This window comes from Amphiura filiformis, chromosome 16 (genome assembly GCF_039555335.1).
Source record: "Amphiura filiformis chromosome 16, Afil_fr2py, whole genome shotgun sequence".
In the NCBI taxonomy this organism is placed as follows: Eukaryota; Metazoa; Echinodermata; class Ophiuroidea; order Amphilepidida; family Amphiuridae; genus Amphiura; species Amphiura filiformis.
The window spans coordinates 43,486,339-43,504,198 of record NC_092643.1 but is presented as its reverse complement, the minus strand read 5'-3'; the positions used below and the strand labels follow the sequence as shown (position 1 = coordinate 43,504,198).

The following is a 17,860-nucleotide window of genomic DNA, read 5'->3' as shown; positions in this document are numbered from 1 at the left end:
AATAACCGACATTTATACAGCGTGATATTGGTAGTCTACACTGTTTTTATTAATGATAATCATCATTATCATGTAATATATTGATTTCAAGTGAAAGGCCTTATTTTTCTCATAAACAATTTGAAATTAGAAGTTCCAACTCAGTGTATTTCCGAAGATATCATCAAAAACTGCTTTTTTAGTCTCAAATATGGTATACCATAATTTTGAGACTAATTCGGCGGTTTTTTGATGATTTCTTCGGAAATATACCGATTTGGAACGCCAAATGTCAATATGTTTATGAGAAAAAATATGAGCTTTCATCTGATACCAAAATAATTTTTTTGATGAGGAAAAGTGGGGGATATATGAGATTGTCAATCCGGTTACCCACCTTTAAAGAAAACATATGTAGAGCCTTATCGATACCAGTCATGGGATTTTGATGAGCAACCAATGAACGGAAATATCAAAGTGGGCAAAATTTTCTGTTCAACATTTTGACATTCGATCTTTTCATACCCAAGCGTATACATGTCCGCCCTGGCCAACAGCATGGTTAAACAATTGAAGTCTCCGAGTCCTTGTATATGACACAGAAACAACTTGACTTAGATTTTGTCCCTCGATCGGAATGCCGACGGATGCCCACTGGGCAACGCATTATAATTTATACGTGGAAATAAAGCAACAAAATATTAGTCATATCATCACTGGTCATGCCCAACTTTACGGTAACGGCCAAGTGTACGCACTATTACTTACAACCTTCAAAAAATGTCACACATTGAAATATACCTTGGTGGTGTGAAGATGCTATTATGCTATCGATAAAGAAATTATGTAGATGTTTTAATATCTTCCCAAGGGAAAGTAGTAACATGCAAAAAGAAACACATGGCAGAAGCAAATTAGAAATTTGAGACCCCCAAAGTGTACGGCCGAATTGAAGGTATAGTCCAATGGTAACAAGAATGGTGGTGCAGGTAAGAAGCTATCTTGGTTATACACTGGACACCTCTTAAAAGTACACGGATAGTCCCTCCATAGATAGCGCATAGCAACAGGATCAAGGTCTTCGCAGGTATAGTTCATCCTTATGGAATACAAACCAGTCACAGCTATTTCAGTAGTACCAATCCATGTATCACCGTCTTGGCATTCAGTGCAATTAGAACAACATACCTGGAAAAATAAAATTCAAAAAGAAATTTTGCTGGGAAATTTTGACACCTTTAGCAATTGTCATAGTGGCCCATATAGCCACAAATTGATATACTAACTATGTAATACCGTTATGATATATACATAATACAAAGACATAAAGTTCTATCAAGGCGCGTTCAATCAAGCCAAATTTCAGAGGATGAAATAATGAAGACCAGCCCACAATAAGCATTTTTTTTAAATTTTAAAAATAAACTGGCCTCAAAAAGAAACTTATACTTTTTCACAAGGTCATATCTTGAAATCCTCTCCATAAAAATGAACAAAAATTGCACACAGGATTACTTCAATACTCTACTCTCAACACTGGTCAGTAACCAAACAGTTGTCCAATTGACACAACAGCAGAATGCACTGACATGGAACACCTTCCTGGACCAAATTCACAGCCCAACACATTTCTATGGCTGGGTTCCAATTAAGTTAAATTATAAGTTTCTTTTTTAGGCAAGTTCAGTAAAAAAAATGACCATTGGATTATGCGTAGATACATTGAGTACTAGTAGTAGGATGCACGGGTTGGTATTAAAAAAGAACACGTGGGATCCCTCCGGGCTCGGTTATTAGCCTGTTTAAGTGTTGACGTACTATATTCAAGTCATTGGTTATAATCCGCAGTCACGACCTTCAGTAGCATCTCTATGCTGATGACGTTCGTTTTCTTTAGTTGATCCCAACAGCGCAGGTGACGCAGCATGAGGTTGTTTAAACTACAACTGCATCCATGACCTGACTTGAAAAGTGAAAAGTGAACTCATTAAAAATGTTACAAATATCACATTCGTCATTCTCCCGGTCCCCCAACTCAATACAAAAGTTGGTAACCATGTGGGTTACCAAATAGCGCGGAAAAGGGGGTAATTTTTTATTGAGTTGGGGGACCGGGGTCATTCTTTAACGTCAGTGAGTTACCTCAAATGTGTTGTTGCGGGGTCCTACTAGACGAACAGGTTCACTACCCTTATTATTATATTGCACTTCAATGGTCCCTGCATAACTGTCCACAGTAAAATTAGTTGGGAATGGTCCTTGGTATATCAGTCCTTTCTCCTGGTATGCTACGACCCTGGCAGCTTGGACAAGACGTGCTGCTACATCTTGTTTATATCGTGGATGGATTCTGTTCAAAAATTATGTTTATACAAGTTTAAGTTGATAATAGGGTCTTTGTATGACAGAAACGGGTTGTAAACGTACTAGGTCTGTAACCGGTAGTCCTAAGCCCGGGCCGCATCATACATTTTTGGTGGGTATGCTCCCGGGAATTTTGAGGTGGTGGGTCTTTGGGAGATGACGGCGTGCCGGTAACAGATGGGGTCTTTTGGAGCTGCAAAAAAGTCTTTATTGGCTTTCTGCTTGAAAATCTCCCAAAAAACAGAAATGTGAGTAACTATCAATTTAGATGTCTTTTACAGCTGAAATTATCAAAACCTTTGAGTGCTCTGTTTGGGTCAAATTCAGGGGTCTTTCAGAGCTGCGCGGTCTAAAAACAGGGGTCTTTCTAGGGGAGCATCATATCCGTACTGTCATTTGTGTCGAGTGCCCTGATCCTATTTATTTAGGTAATACCCTACACGTAGAGGGGAAATGTTTTATGGCTTAAAAAATTAAACATGCAATTTTCACTGGATTTTTGATGAATGGCTTATCCAAATATGAGTTTAAACTCATTATCACTCTAAAGAATTTTTATAAGAGCAAAAATAAAAATTAGTCTCAACAAACCCTCTACCCTACCCCGGGCTAAAAGGTGTTCGTTAAAATAAGCGCAATGGATGAACTTACGATTAGCGCAAGCCGTTTGAGGGCTTAATTTATTTGAGTGAGCGTTTCAGTACGCAGGAACAAAAATCTGTCAGAGGGTTGGTACAACTGATGATTGTCAAGTGTACATGATGACATTGAAATACGATACTCACGATGTTGTTCAATCTGCCTCAATTTCTTTCAAATATTCTTGACTCTTCATATGTGTGGCACCACGCTAAGAATTTGACCGCTCACACTAATCATACTTACGGATTCCATGGTGACTTTTCATCTGGAAGATCTAATGTTACAGCCATGAAGACATTAGGCATTCCAGCATTGGGTACATAACCTACATCGTTCGTCTGATGGTAATCCATGTATTCCAGCCGTTCAAGGTACCTATGAATAATCAAGCAGATGACGTATTTACCAACTCTGAGGAACAGTGTTTCGTCTGTTTTGACGGTTCTGTTTGAATGTCAATCCAAAGATAATATTCAATTTATTATTTATTATTACTACTGCTCTTATCATTCATTATTATTATTATTATTATTATTATTATTATTATTATTATTATTATTATTGTTATTATTATTATTATTATTATTATTATTAGTGTTATTATTATTATTATTATTAGGCCTATTATTATTATTACTATTATCATTATTATTATTTACATCATTATTATTAGGCCTATAAAAAAGCATTTAAATATCTTCTATCAGGGCAGCCAGCATCTCACATGGGGGGGGGGGGGTAGTTAAAATGGGCAGGGGTTTTGTCACTGAACGCAATCAGTTAATTAACCTAATCAGTTTATTAATCTAATCAAGTAATCAATCAATATCTATGATATCCATGAATGCTGATGCTTATGATGCTGCTGCTGATGATGCTGTTGACGATGCTGATGCTGCTGATGATGACGCTACTGATGATGATGCTGATGATGCTAATGCTGATGATGCTGCTGCTGATGATGTTGATGCTGCTGCTGATCATAATGATGTTGATACTGATGATGATGCTGATGATACTGCTGCTGACGATGCAGATGCTGATGATGATGCTGATGCTGATGATGCTGATGTTGATGATGCGACTGATGATGATGCTTATGATGATGCTGCTGCTGATGATGCTGCTGATTATGCTGCTGCTACTGATAATGCTGATACTGATGATGCTGCTGCTGATGCTGCTGCTGACGATGCTGCTGCTGATGATGCTGCTGCTGCTGATGATGTTGCTGCTGATAATGATGTTGATACTGATGATGCTGCTGCTGATGATGCTGCTGCTGACAATGAAGGTGCTGATGGTGCTGCTGATGATGATGCTGATGATGTTGATGATGCGACTGATGATGATGCTGCTGCAGATGATGATGCTGCTGCTGATGATGCTGATACTGCTCATAATGCTGCTGACGATGCTGCTGCGTGCTGCTGCTGATGATGTTGATGCTGCTGCTGCTGATGATGCTGATACAGCTGCCTCATTACGATGCAGATGCTGATGCTGCTGCTGCTGATGATGATGATGCTGCTGATGATGTTGATGATGATGTTGATGATGATGATGCCGCTGATGATGCTATTGGCGATGGTGATGCTGCTGATGATGCTGCTGCTGATGATGATAATGTTGCTGCTGCTGCGGATGATGATGATGCTGCTGATGCTGCTGCTGAAGATGATGCTGATACTAATGATGCTGCTGCTGATGCTGCTGCTGATGATGCAGATGTTGATGGGGATGCTGATGATGATACTAATGATGCTGCTGCTGATGCTGCTACTGATGATGCTGTTGCTGATGATGCTGATGATGCTGCTGCTGACGGTGCTGCTGCTTATGTTGATGCTGCTGCTGATGATGATGCCGATACTGATGACGTTGATGATGCTGCTGCTGACGATGTAGATGCTGATGATGATGCTGCTGCTGCTGCTGCTGCTGCTGCTGATGATGATGATGATGATGATACTGATAATGTTGATGATGATGATGATGATGCTGCTGATGATGGATGATGACAATGATGCATCGGATGATGACTTGCATGATGATGATGCACGATGACCGTAGCATGATGATGACATGTATGATCAGTAGCTGTATCATCACCATCATCAGCATCAGCAGCAGCAAGATCATCATCAGCAGCATCAGTATCATCAGTAGCAGTATCAGCATCATCAAAAGCATCATCAGCATCATCAGCATCATAATCAGGATCATCATCATCAGCAGCATCATCAGCATCATCTGCATCAGAATCATCATCAGCATCTACATCGTCAGCAGCAGCATCATCGTCAGTGTCATCAGTATCAGCATCATCATCAGCAGCAGCATCAACATCAGCAGCAGCATCGTCAGCAGCAGCATTAGTATCAGCATCATCAGCAACAGCAGCATCATCATCATCGTCAGCAGCATTATCATCATCAGTATCAGAATCATTATCAGCAGCAGCATCAACATCATCATCAGCATCATCAGCAGCAGCATCATCAGCATCATCATCAGTAGCGTCATCATCAGTAGCGTCATCATCAGCAGCATCAGCATCGTCAGCAGCATCATCATCAGCAACGTCAGCATTCATGGATATCGTAGATATTGATTGATTACTTGATAATGATGTAAATAATATTAATGATAATAGTAATAATAATAGGCCTAATAATAATAATAATAACACTAATAATAATAATGATGATGATAATAATAACAATAATAATAGGCCTAATAATAATAATAACAATAAGGCCGTATAAAATTAATGTTTTGGTTCTCGTCCAGAGGATTTTCATGAATTGATGAGGGAGGAGGTGTTTTTTTTTTTTTTTTTTTTCAAAGTGCTCGCGGTAACGATTAGCATTTTTTTTTTTTTCAAATTTTAGTTTCTGATGGATAAACCCCCTATAGTACCATAAAAATACTTGGAAGTGATGCTTGTTCTCTAATAAACTTATTTATATGTATGAAGATTTCATAAATCATTCCAAAGTCTAAAAAATTGAAAAATCTAAAAATAAAAAAATCTGACAAATCCCAGAAATTGAGGAGGAGGGACGAGAACCAAAATATTAATTTTACACGGCCTAACAATAATAATAATAATAATAATAATAATAATAATAATAATAATAATAATAATAATAATAATAATAATAATAATGAATGATAAGAGCAGTTGTAATAATAAATAATAACTTGAATATTATCTTTGGATCCCGGCTTTGGATTGACATTCAAACATAATTGTATTCGTCAAAACAGACGAAACACTACGTCCTCAGAGTTGGTAAACACGTCATCTGCTTAATTATTCATAGGTACCTTGAACGGCTGGAATACATGGATTACCTCGTCGGATGCCATCTGATGTTTGGATATTTGTTGATAAACCCAATCTTTAGTTTTGATGATGTACTTATCTACAGAGAGAATATTTTGTATATATACCGTAAAACCTCGTCTACAAGCATATATAGTATTTTTGATGAAAGCTGAATTTACCAGCCATGAATATGCCAATGCAATAGATTGGTCTTACAATTGTACTTTTTTGTATATTCTTGTATCGATAATGTATTTGCTCAAACTCCATACTGTTATAATTCTGTCGATGGATGGCGCCTGGATTAATTTAACTTTCATCAAAAGTACTCTTTATGCTTGTAGACGAGGTTTTACGGCACATAAGTTAGGAAACTTAGGAACCAACCTATCAGGTATGTACTACCGTATCATGCCCTGCTTTGAGAATTCTGTTCACATTTGAGCCAAAACATGTATGTTGCAATATTGCAATATTTCAAATTCCTGTTACAAGGTATCCGCTCTTCTGTCGTGACCTTGAAAACCGTGACATCCACGGTCGGCGAGATCCACCCAGTTCTTCATCGCTCAAAAGCTGAACTTATAGGAAAACTCCATGGCCACACTTTGTAATACTCACTGAGTATCCAGCTTAATTATTACTATGGTAGCCTCCCTTATTTCAAGATACAGGATTATACAGAGTACATCACAATACTTGAATACAACAATGACCAAATTTCATTTTGGAAATCTGTATTTGTCGTCTCAAATGAAACCGGAGATGATGTTCCTTCTAAAAGAAACTAAGAAACTACTGAAATATTATAGTCAGATATTTGGTTATGATATTCGGTACTAGTGTTTTGCATTAAAAGAATTGTCATCTTTGGTTTTGATCATAAATAATCGACGGATAAGGATTGACGGTCGACCAAGCGTCAATGGTTGATCGAAACATCAAACTAATTTTGGCTCTATTGCCTATAAGAGTGAAATGGTCCCTTTTGAACCTTATGTTAAAATTTGCCATTATCGTCTTCATGAACACAGTACGGATTTCTATCAGCATACCTGTACAAATCCAAAGGGAAATAAAGGGTTGGTTTGTTGTGAGGATCCTGCATACCACTTGTGTCTCCAGTCACTTATCATAGCTTGAAAAAGACATCTATAAGTGTCTGGATCTCTAGTGTTGGATTCACCTTCAATGGACAACAATAAGAATAAGTAGAGACTTTTACAATTATATCATGGCAAAATATTTTAAGTATTGACTATCCGAAACCAATAGCGGGGTTCTGATACGAGTATCTGGATAGTACTGGGATATGTTGTACATGCAAATTTGTTGCCACTGTGTGAATATAATATTATCTGGATATCTGATGTAAGTGTCGGGATCAATTCCCCAACTGGAAAAGTCTCCGTACTTTGAACGCTGAGAATTCTTGCTGGTATTCATGAAGGCCGATCGTTCGATTGACCATGTCTAATAAATCACGTAGGTTACGCATTGCGTGCCTATGCCTTCGCGACCATGAAACGATTGGCCCTTATTTTACGAGTGATGCTACGGGGACTTTGCCTGTTGGTGATTGGTCTGTATCTCTTTAGTTTATGATCAGGATAGTATGCCAATATTATTTACTGCTCATGTGGGGTCCGGTAAACACTATTGCTCTAGATGGGATCGCAATAGAGTAGACCTTCTATTACTAAATAGTAGGCATGCATAATGCTCTCAAGGATCTGTCGCTGCCACATATTATAAACCGGACCCTAAGTAATCAAAATCAAATAAACGAAGCTAAACATGAGAAGTAAGTGACCACTCACAGCGACAATGCCTGGTAAATAATTCTATTGTAAAGACAGGGAAACTAAATCAATACACGTATATCTGCTATAGGCACGCCGATACACTTGTATTGATTTTCAGGCTATCGGATAGATCTTTGGATACCGGGATAGAAAATGATGAAACCAATTGTAAGGCTTGCACTTGAATATATGTATTGAAAGAACATGATTGTCGTAAGCGTGCATATTGACAAACAACCATGCGTTTTGAAAAAAAAGACTGCTGCCCTCATTCGCCATGGTTACTGAACATAACACGGTACTAGCGCAGTGTAGACCACTGGTAGAGGTAGTCTAAAGCAGATGATGTACCATGCAGCTTCACTGACATCTATTGTCAATAGCCGTAGACCCTCGGCCCATGGTCTCAAAACTATTAAACAGGTCGGAACAAAATGGTCATGCGTGGCTGTTGAAGAACTAGTGGATTCAGCCTACAATCATGGCGATTTCTGCCATGAAGATATCGGGGCGATGACGCTGGGCCACTCACCTTGGTACCATATTGCACCTTTGATGGTCATGTTGACAAATGGATGAATCATCGCATTCCACAAAACACTGTCATTTTTACGATATTTTACTTTAATACGGGTTTTCACCGTTTCAGATGCACATCTGTCCAAACACACAAAAAAAAAAAACTTAAACGTCTTAATTCGTCCCAACAAGAGACAGAGTGTTAGTATTGTTGGTATATGTGTGGGCTATTGCCTTGGCGCTACAGCCTCGCTGAAAGAATAATGTATATTGCTTTTCGTGAGTGCCTTAATACCCTTACAATGTTTAGACTTTCATTCCATGCGGGGCTCTAATATATGGAAACTCCACTAGGTGCAAGTCTGCAGCGAGGTGGGAGTGGGGCTGTACCCAAGGGTTACACTCATTAGGGACCGTTCACAAACACTTGTAAGGGGAGGGCCTGATGCAAAAGGGGCCCTGAAAATTTTGACCCTCCTAAGGGGGGGGGCCTGAAAAAATGTCCACAAATTTTTCTGGGAAAATTAAGTTTATATGCTTTTCTATGGGGTTGACCGATAATTTTCATGTCAAAAAGGGGGGCCTGAAATTTTGAGGTCTGTAAAGGGGGGTGGGGCGAAACATTTTTGCAATAAAAATTTTTGCATCAGGCCCCCCCCCCCCTTACAAGTGTTTGTGAACGGTCCCTTATATACATGAATACCACCATATACCATCATGATAATAGTTAGTGCTTGTGAGAAAGTTGCCGGTGACGGGAGACAAGTTGTGATCGGACGAGAACCACAAGAAAAAGGCAGGAGTCTGAAAGTGACTGAAAATATTCATCTGCAGTATGTGACTACCGCAAAAAAACCTTTTAATTAGTGAGTTTAACCACGTTGGCCGTCATTGACAATGAGAACATGTTCATGACAGGAACATATCCTCTTTGTGAAAGTCACGTGATTTATCATTGCAGGTGACGATTTTCAGTCTTTTTTCAGTCTCACTATCCGTAGGTTTCCTCACTGGGGTTTTCTCCCGATCAACACTTTTATGGAAGTTTCCCTGTCACTATTTGCTGAACACCGTAAAACCGTAGCCAAACAAATTAAACCTGGATATATTATTGGTAAGACGGGATATATTTTTCACCAAAAGTATAGGCCTACCCTTTTAAGACAAATGCAAACACAAAAATTTAAGGAAAACATTGCAGTCGTTCAGATATGTTACTATGTACTTAGACAGCCGAAATAGTTGATTATAAGCTATTTTTGAACAGTGGTGTAGCTATGGCTTGTGGCGCCCAGCGCTAAGGTTACAAAATGACGCCCCTCCCATTCTTGAAACAATCGCGCGCGGAGCGCGAGAAAATTTGCACACGTAGGGCTTACCACTAATTAATTTTGTTATAATGAAGCTGAATATCGGTCTTAAATTTATATTTTAAATGATTTTGTGCTGAAATTTTGACATCGCTTGGAGGGGCGCAGAATCGATGCTGAATTGGTCAATTCGGCGCCCCCTAAGGGTGGCGCCCAGGGCACGTGCCCCCTGATTAACCACTCAACATTCAGCTACCACTCGATGATGACAGCGAAGGGTTTCTCCGAAATTTACAGAACCCATTAATAACAGAACCCAAAAGTGAATTCCTGAATCAAGCTTTGTCACATTGAAAACCTGTTATACAATCAGGGCGATTGATATTTCGAAGTTGACGCCAGAGAGGGAGCACAAGCCGGCTGAGACAGAGACCGGGCACCATGCATTTCAACAAGATTGTGTCACTTGACCGAAACCTATCAATATCTGGTAATCAATGGGCAGCTGGAATAATCTCTTCAGTGGCTAAACAGTAGACTTCGGTTGCATATATAAATGCGCTTTTATAAATGCGCACGTGACCAGATGGCCATCGCCATATTTGCATTACATCACTGTCAATCACTGAAATGGCGACCATTGAAGGAGTGGCTACAGTTGTGACCTTGTTTCTGGCAAGGAACATTGGCTTGAGGTTCGATGCTATAAATTTGCAAGATTAAATCATGGATATCAAAGGATCATGATTATTGCACAGCACCCCCATGTACAAACATAACTAATGTTTATTTATTTATTTGTATTTATTTATTTATTTATTTATTTATTTATTTATTTATTTATTTATTTATTTATTTATTTATTTATTTATTTATGCGACGAAAAACGTAAACCCTGTTCTATTTTGAACAAATTGGGAAACAATTTTTTCCTGTACAAATGAATGCCGACCCCAAATTTCGGAAATTTCAGGACAATTTTTTTTGTATTTTCTCAAATTGAAATTTATTTACAGATTTTTGTGATTTTTGGGTTATTTAAATTTTTTTAGAAAAATACCAACCGACCGACCGACCCTACTTGAAAGGTCCGTTCGCCCGTAGAACAGGGTTTCTCTCTTTCTCGCCTTACTTATAATTTTATAAATATTATTTGTCCCCCCCCTTCCCCAAAACCACCCTCCCCCTTTTACACTCATAAATTAATTGTTTTTTGCTAACTTTCCCCTTCCGTGTAAAGTAAAACTTTATAAGCCGGTTGAATCAAACTGAACAAAATTGACGTATACAATTACAATATAATACCATGACAATAATGTGCATGACGAGATCTAACTTACTAGCTGAATAAACCTCAAACCATGCATCACATACGTGATTGTACGTCAAATTGTCATATAACGTATGAGCGTGGTGTATAGTATACGAGTCTTCCTCAACATCTTCCAGCCGGGATGATTAGATCATGTACAGTCATCTACGTGTTTATACTCTAAATTGTACGTCAAAGGGTGACAAAGGGTGTACAGATTACCGATTTAGCATGGGGGACACAACACATTTTGAATTTGTTTTTTTGTCCATTTGCGAGCGAATGAGTAGGTTAGAGTTGAGGAGGTCGGGCGGGGACATCTAGCCTATTAGTTTGAGAGGGTCATTATACCGAAAAGGGCTAAAGTTATAGTTTCCTCAATTTACGTTATAATTAGAGTTAAAATTAGGGTCAGAGTTATGTTCATTGGCGGCACTAGGGGGGTACTTATCTTGACTCCCAAATAAATAAATCCATAACCCCTTCCTTCCGAAGAAAATGACAGCCCCCTAAATTCCCTACGTGCAAACATTATCAAATAACATCATCGGCAGCTACCCAGTTCTGACCTTAATGGCAGTAAGAATCACATTTCGTCATCAATATGGCCAATTGCCACGCCCATTTATTGAAATATAACTTTTTAAATCAGCTATATCTAGCTTTTCCGTCATAATTCTTTTTTGTCCGTAATGGAAAATCCAAATAAAGAGTTTATCTTTCGGGTCAAATTATTTTGCCCTTTGCAATCAATGCCATTATTTTGCAAAACCAATTTTCCTTGTAACCTGTCATTTTCGCCTATACTTTTGCGTGTGGAATTTGTGCACATCCGGGTACCTTACATCGTTGAACACGGTATGGCGACTTGTAGATGTCACGTGCGCATTTATAAATTTAAAGCGCATTTATATATACACCCGAAGTCCACTGCTAAAGAAGACTTGTAGATGCAGGTCGGAAACTACCACAGCTCTGCAAATAGTGAGGCTTGTGAATATATTATGTACAAAATTATATGCTTGACATGAGTATCCTCACCTGCTTTTTGTAACATTTGCCTTTTTAGCACTTTCCACACAAGTATTCATCACATCTGGTGAGGACCACGCTTGTACAGGAGTGGCATCCCAGTTAGTGGAGATCATTCCCATTGGGACCTTATATGTGTCATGTAAGTCTCGACCATAGAACCAGCACACAGCAGAAAAATACCTGTAATTGCGGATGGCATTGCCTCCTAGTGAATCTGTGTACAAAGAAAGGTCCGACGCAGGAATAATTTTAGAATTCTTAATAGCTTGTGTGTAACCATAACCGCTCTGATTCTTTTGCCCTTCAATGGGCAACATGTAGGTCATCCCCGGCCACCCCAGGGCATTAGGGTTGGTCAGGTCCATATGGTAAAAAGGTGACCATCAGAAATATAGCCATCCTCCCCCATAGTCACAGGGTTCGCAAGTTTTTGCCGCAGGTGCCGGGAAAAAACCGCGGTTTTAACCGCGGATTTTTCCACTTAGCAAAAACAGTTTTTGCCGGCAAAAATGGCAAAAACTAAAAAAACTGATAAATGCTTCACTTTTTCATCTCAAAACAAATGATTAAGTTACAAAAATAATTTCCTAGGTTTAATATGGCAAGATTTGGTTATTATAAGTAACATTTTAAGAAATTAAATGTATGGATTTTCATTGCTCACTTGTGCACTTAGTGCGTATGTGTCATATCAAATTCAAAACGTTTTCATTTTAACATGTTTAAGGACTTGGTGCCCGGACTTGATGAGACAAAAAATATGTTAAATGATTGATTAAACGTTGTGTGTTACTGTTTAAGAGCTTTCTGCGTTACCTTTTAAGATTTGACTGACTATAATTTTATGTGAGTTTTTGCCATTTTTTGCCATTTTTGCCGGTTTAAACCAAAAAGGTTTTTGCCAGTCTTTGCCACATTTCCGACAAAAACAGGTTTTTGCCGGCAAAAACCGAACCCTGCCCATGGAATACGTGTATTTTGCTTTTGTACAGTGCTTTGGCTATTATAATATAGGGCCTACCAGCACCTCTGTCCTTGCTACCGGCGCGCCTTCTGCGGCGCCTTCCGCGTTGGTCCTCTCTTTTTTTTTTTCCCTTTGCCACAACCACGACGAATGGACAGTTGCGCACACACCGACAACGTTTCCTGTCAGCATGGACATTAAAGCAATAATGTGTGATTCGCGTAAAGAATAGATTAAAATAATGTTAGTTTTCACTGATAGCTACTGATCACATTGTCCCCTTTTAATTTCGAGTTAAACAAATGACGTAAAACGAAGAAAATTGCTATTTCATTCCAGCGCCTACAATGCGTGTATCATCTCGACGATCGTATTATTATCATGATTGCTGGCAGAGTTTCACGCAGTTGATCATACAAACAAGATGCAGGACGAATAGCAATATACACAGTTTATGCGTCAAAACGGACAGCGCCTACAATACGTGTATAATAATATCGCCGATCGTATTATTATCATAATTATTGGCGGAGCTTCACGTAGCTGATGGATGTATACATTGTACAAACAAGACGTAATACGAATAGCGATGTGCATCAAGGGCGTAAATCGGGTGGGGGACAGGGGGACACGTCCCCCTCACTTTTCAAAGTGGGGGGGGACACAATATCAAATGTCCCCCCACATTTTGGTCCCCACCCCCCCAAAAAAAAGAAAGGAGAGAAGAGAAAGGGAGAAAAGGAGAAAAAGAAAAGAGAAAAGGAGAAAAGGAGAAGAGAAAAGGGAGAAAAAGAGAAGAAAAAATGTTAAATTGCACGTAATTGAGTAGGCCCATCACTGCCCATACCTAAAAATCTGCACAGCCGGGTCGATCGTAAGTATAATATATTATAGGCCTGTGATTATTTTGGGCATTGCTTGAAGGCGAGTCCTCAGCCCAAAAGCCTGTACTGCGGGCCCGTCGATATGCAGGGCCCGTCACATTTATCACCAAAGTCAGTTTTAAGACGGACTCAATGCTGACTTCAACATCAATCCATGCATGCTTTAGTAATAATTGCGAATCTCAAATCTCAAGTAAAATTTTGCAAATTGATTGAAGTCCCTTTTTTTTATGATAACAGTCAAACAGTGTAAAAATTATGCACCAAATGACATCAATTGGACCTTCATTTTGCAAAATTTTCCAACGTCTTAACATCCCCCTCGGACACCCCCTGCGTATACATAAACAAGTGGTCGCTTTCGCTTCTGTTTTAGTGAAGACTTGTCCACAAGTTAGGCCGTCATTTCACAATTTTCAGCTGTTTCAAGCTAAAATTTTACATAATAATAGTGCCAAAATAGTCCCCCAAATGGCTTCAATTAGGTTTTCATTTTGCAAAAGGTTCTTACTTCTGACGGGGAACATCCCCCCTCAGACACCCCCCTGCGTATACATAAACAAGTGGTCACTTTCGTTTCTGTTTTACTGAAGACTTGTCCACGAATGGCTTAATTAGGCCATCATTTCACAATTTTCCAGCTGTTTCAAGCTAAAATTTTACACAAAATAGTGCAAAAATGGTCCACCAAATGGCTTCAATTGCTATTATGCACTTTTGTGTAGCACATGTGGTCAACGGTATCTGGCAGCGGTGCATCTTTTCCCCACAAGTGGTACCACACATCGCCCACCCCAGGTAAACAATTATTTTGTATTGGCATCAAAGCACGTGTCTTTATAAACTGTCGGCGGCTGCATGCTGAGAGTAGATTCTGTTACAAAATGAACTTATAATTGCACTAGAGGCTCGGTGAGCGATTGGTTAAAAACCAATCATTGGCTAAAAGCCAATCATGCCCAACGTTACCCCATCAAAATGCAAAGTTTGGTATCAGATGAAAGCTCATATGTTTCTCATTAACATATTGAAATTGGGCATTCCAAATCGGTATATTTCCGAAGAGATCATCAAAAAACTGTCGAATTCGTCTCATGTGGTATACCATGTTTGACACTATATTTGACACTTTTTTGATGATATCTTCGGAAATACACCGATTTAGAACTCCTAATTTCAATATGTTAATGAGCAAAATAGGATCTTTATTTGATATCAATTTATTACATGATCATTATGATTATCATTAATAAAAACAATGTTGACTGCCAGTAACACGCTGAATAAATGTCAGTACGATGAACGTTTGCATGTTCTTCTTGCATGAATGTCTGAAAGGGACGACATTTTATATGTTACACATGAGCTTGAAAGAATTTGATTTTCCAAATATATCAGGTCAACTTCCTTTTTAAGTTTCACTTACCCGAAAACGGTGTCTCAACTCGTAGTATACCACTTGTATGACCAAATACCTCACCACCTTGTTCTGATAATTGCACTGCTTCGGTAACAAATTCATAAGTAGTCCTCTCTTCTAAGCCTCGTACAATCCGATACGTTAAAAACCTGGACAATTCATCCTGTACTTCAAATGGTGCCTCTTCGTCCATTTTATCCGAAATTCTTCTCTTTTTCAGAATAACTCTGATGAAATAGGTGTTGTGACGGACTTCTTCTAACCATTTCGAAAAGTGTATTGTGACATGGTCTCCAGTAATCTCTGTTGCAACAGGAGCTGGAAGATGTCGTACCATCTTGGCTCTCGCTGGTGAAATGAAAAAATGAAGATGAAATATTACTATAAGATAAACATAAAAGCATCTTTTGATTGTGGTGCTTTTAAAATAATGTATAAACCAACGATGTTGAATATTCCGAGTAGTAGCCATGATTGATGGAGAGTGCAACTGTGTTCGTCCCTGTTTTGACATCCCAATGTTGTTGAAGATAATTACATTATCAATGTTCCAATGCTGTTAAGGTGGCACGCAGGATCACTCAAAGTGGGAAATTTTAGACATTGTTTTGTATTGTATTTTTTAAAGTAATGATGATAAATACATACAACTTAAAAGTGTACATTTCAGAAAGGAAATCGCCAAATTTGATTTTCCATGCCATTTTTTTCCGGTCCACCATAACAACTTATACCCTAAGTATTAAAATTGCATATTTGTGTTCTAAAGACATAAATCTAGAAAGAGGTTTCTCAAATTTTGGAATTTTTGCTCATTTTAAAATATGCCTTAAAATATCTAAAATTTTGGTCAAAATTGAAAAAATGTCAGTTGATCCTTTTTGAACCATATTTTTAAAACGAAGGAAAAAATCAAAAATTTGAGAAATCTGTTTCTAGATTTAGGTCTTTAGAATACAAATATGCAATTTTTGTCAATTTAGATACTTAGGGTAAATTGTTATCGTGGACCGAAAAAAAATGGCATGGAAAATCAAATTTGGCGCTTTTCTCAAAAACTGCTCATTTTTGGCATAAATCTGCTAGTTGGATTTCTTGTATCATTTACTTTCTGAAAATGTATACTTTTATGCACTTGTCATCATTACTTTTAAAGATACAATACAAAACAATGTTTAAAATTCCCCAATTTGAGTGATCTGCCTCCTTAAAGATAGTGACATTATTTTTAATCATGTTAATTTTAATATCTTTAGACATATGTTACAACCCACGTCGGAGATTTTAAAAAAATGTACAAAATTAGAAGTTCGGTAATTTCTTATTTCCTGAACTTGGCATGGTCATCAAGCAATATCATGAGCGTATAGACGTAATTGGGTTGTAAACTTACTCATCATACTCATCGTGATTGTAAAAAGTGACATTAATGTTGGACGTCATTGTAATTATGTTGGCAACATTCCCCTTTTACTTTAGTCATTAATGTTGAACTTGACGCTAAGTACGTGGGGTACGGTATACTGCAGGTATAGCGTTTGAACCTGAACTAGGAAATAAAAGTAAAGTTTTTCTGTTTATAGCTAAGATATTACCGATTTTACTGCATCACATTTTCGCCAAGACCCTTCAATTTTTTCTGAAAGCAAAAGTGCAATTGCTACATGTAATGAAAGTCGATTTTACGTGATGCAAGCTAGCTTGATATTGCGAGAATGTCAAAAGTGACCCAATCGTTGGGGCCAGTTTATATTTTTGGGAACATCCTGCTAATGTTTTGGGGTCACCTCAGGCACTTACAAAAGTTGGTTTGGTTTGGTTCTGGGGTGCAAAGGAGGTGCTTCTAACTCCCCTAGTAATAATTATTACAAATTTTATAGCAAATTATTAAAAGTTGATATTTTTCACATTTTTGATATTTTTGAAGTAAACTTTATCAATCTAATGATATCTATGTACTTAGAATTATAATTGTGTAGCTGTGAGGAAAAACCATCCATCATTTGAAAATGATAACCTTTCGTATTGAAGATGTAGGGAGGAGGGGGGCCCTACATTTTTTCCCAAAAACCCTTTTAAAAGGGCATTTCGTGATCCACAGCATCATCCCCCACTTTTCTCCAAAAAGTTGAGATTTTTATATCACTGGAAACCTCTGGCTACATAATGTTTATGTACAAAATATTTCTTGCAGATTAAAGGCCCATTCAGTGATTTGCTCATCCGGACGATCGTAAAAATCATCAAAATTCAGATTTTGGTACCATGGTTATTGTCATAGATGTGGTAACA

At 38.2% G+C, this 17,860-nt stretch overlaps 1 protein-coding gene across 1 annotated transcript; it reads right to left on the bottom strand.

The window, feature by feature from the left end:
* Nucleotides 1-834: 834 nt before the first annotated feature.
* On the bottom strand, nt 835-16,974 carry LOC140172666 (sialate O-acetylesterase-like). The gene is made up of 8 exons (XM_072195799.1): nt 16,962-16,974; nt 15,575-15,916; nt 12,307-12,514; nt 8,657-8,781; nt 7,375-7,505; nt 3,229-3,350; nt 2,122-2,329; nt 835-1,167 (listed from the first exon to the last, which is right to left on the bottom strand). The coding sequence occupies exons 1-8, from the start codon at nt 16,972-16,974 to the stop codon at nt 835-837; spliced, it is 1,482 nt and encodes a 493-aa protein (XP_072051900.1).
* Nucleotides 16,975-17,860: the final 886 nt, after the last annotated feature.

Excerpts from the sequence above, each read along its gene's own strand:
- LOC140172666 (XM_072195799.1), bottom strand. Across the intron at positions 7,506-8,656 it reads AGGTGCAATATGGTACCAAG|GTGAATCCAACACTAGAGAT; the intron begins GTGAGTGGCCCA and ends TGTCCATTGAAG. Across the intron at positions 2,330-3,228 it reads GAAAAGTCACCATGGAATCC|AATCCATCCACGATATAAAC; the intron begins GTAAGTATGATT and ends ATTTTTGAACAG.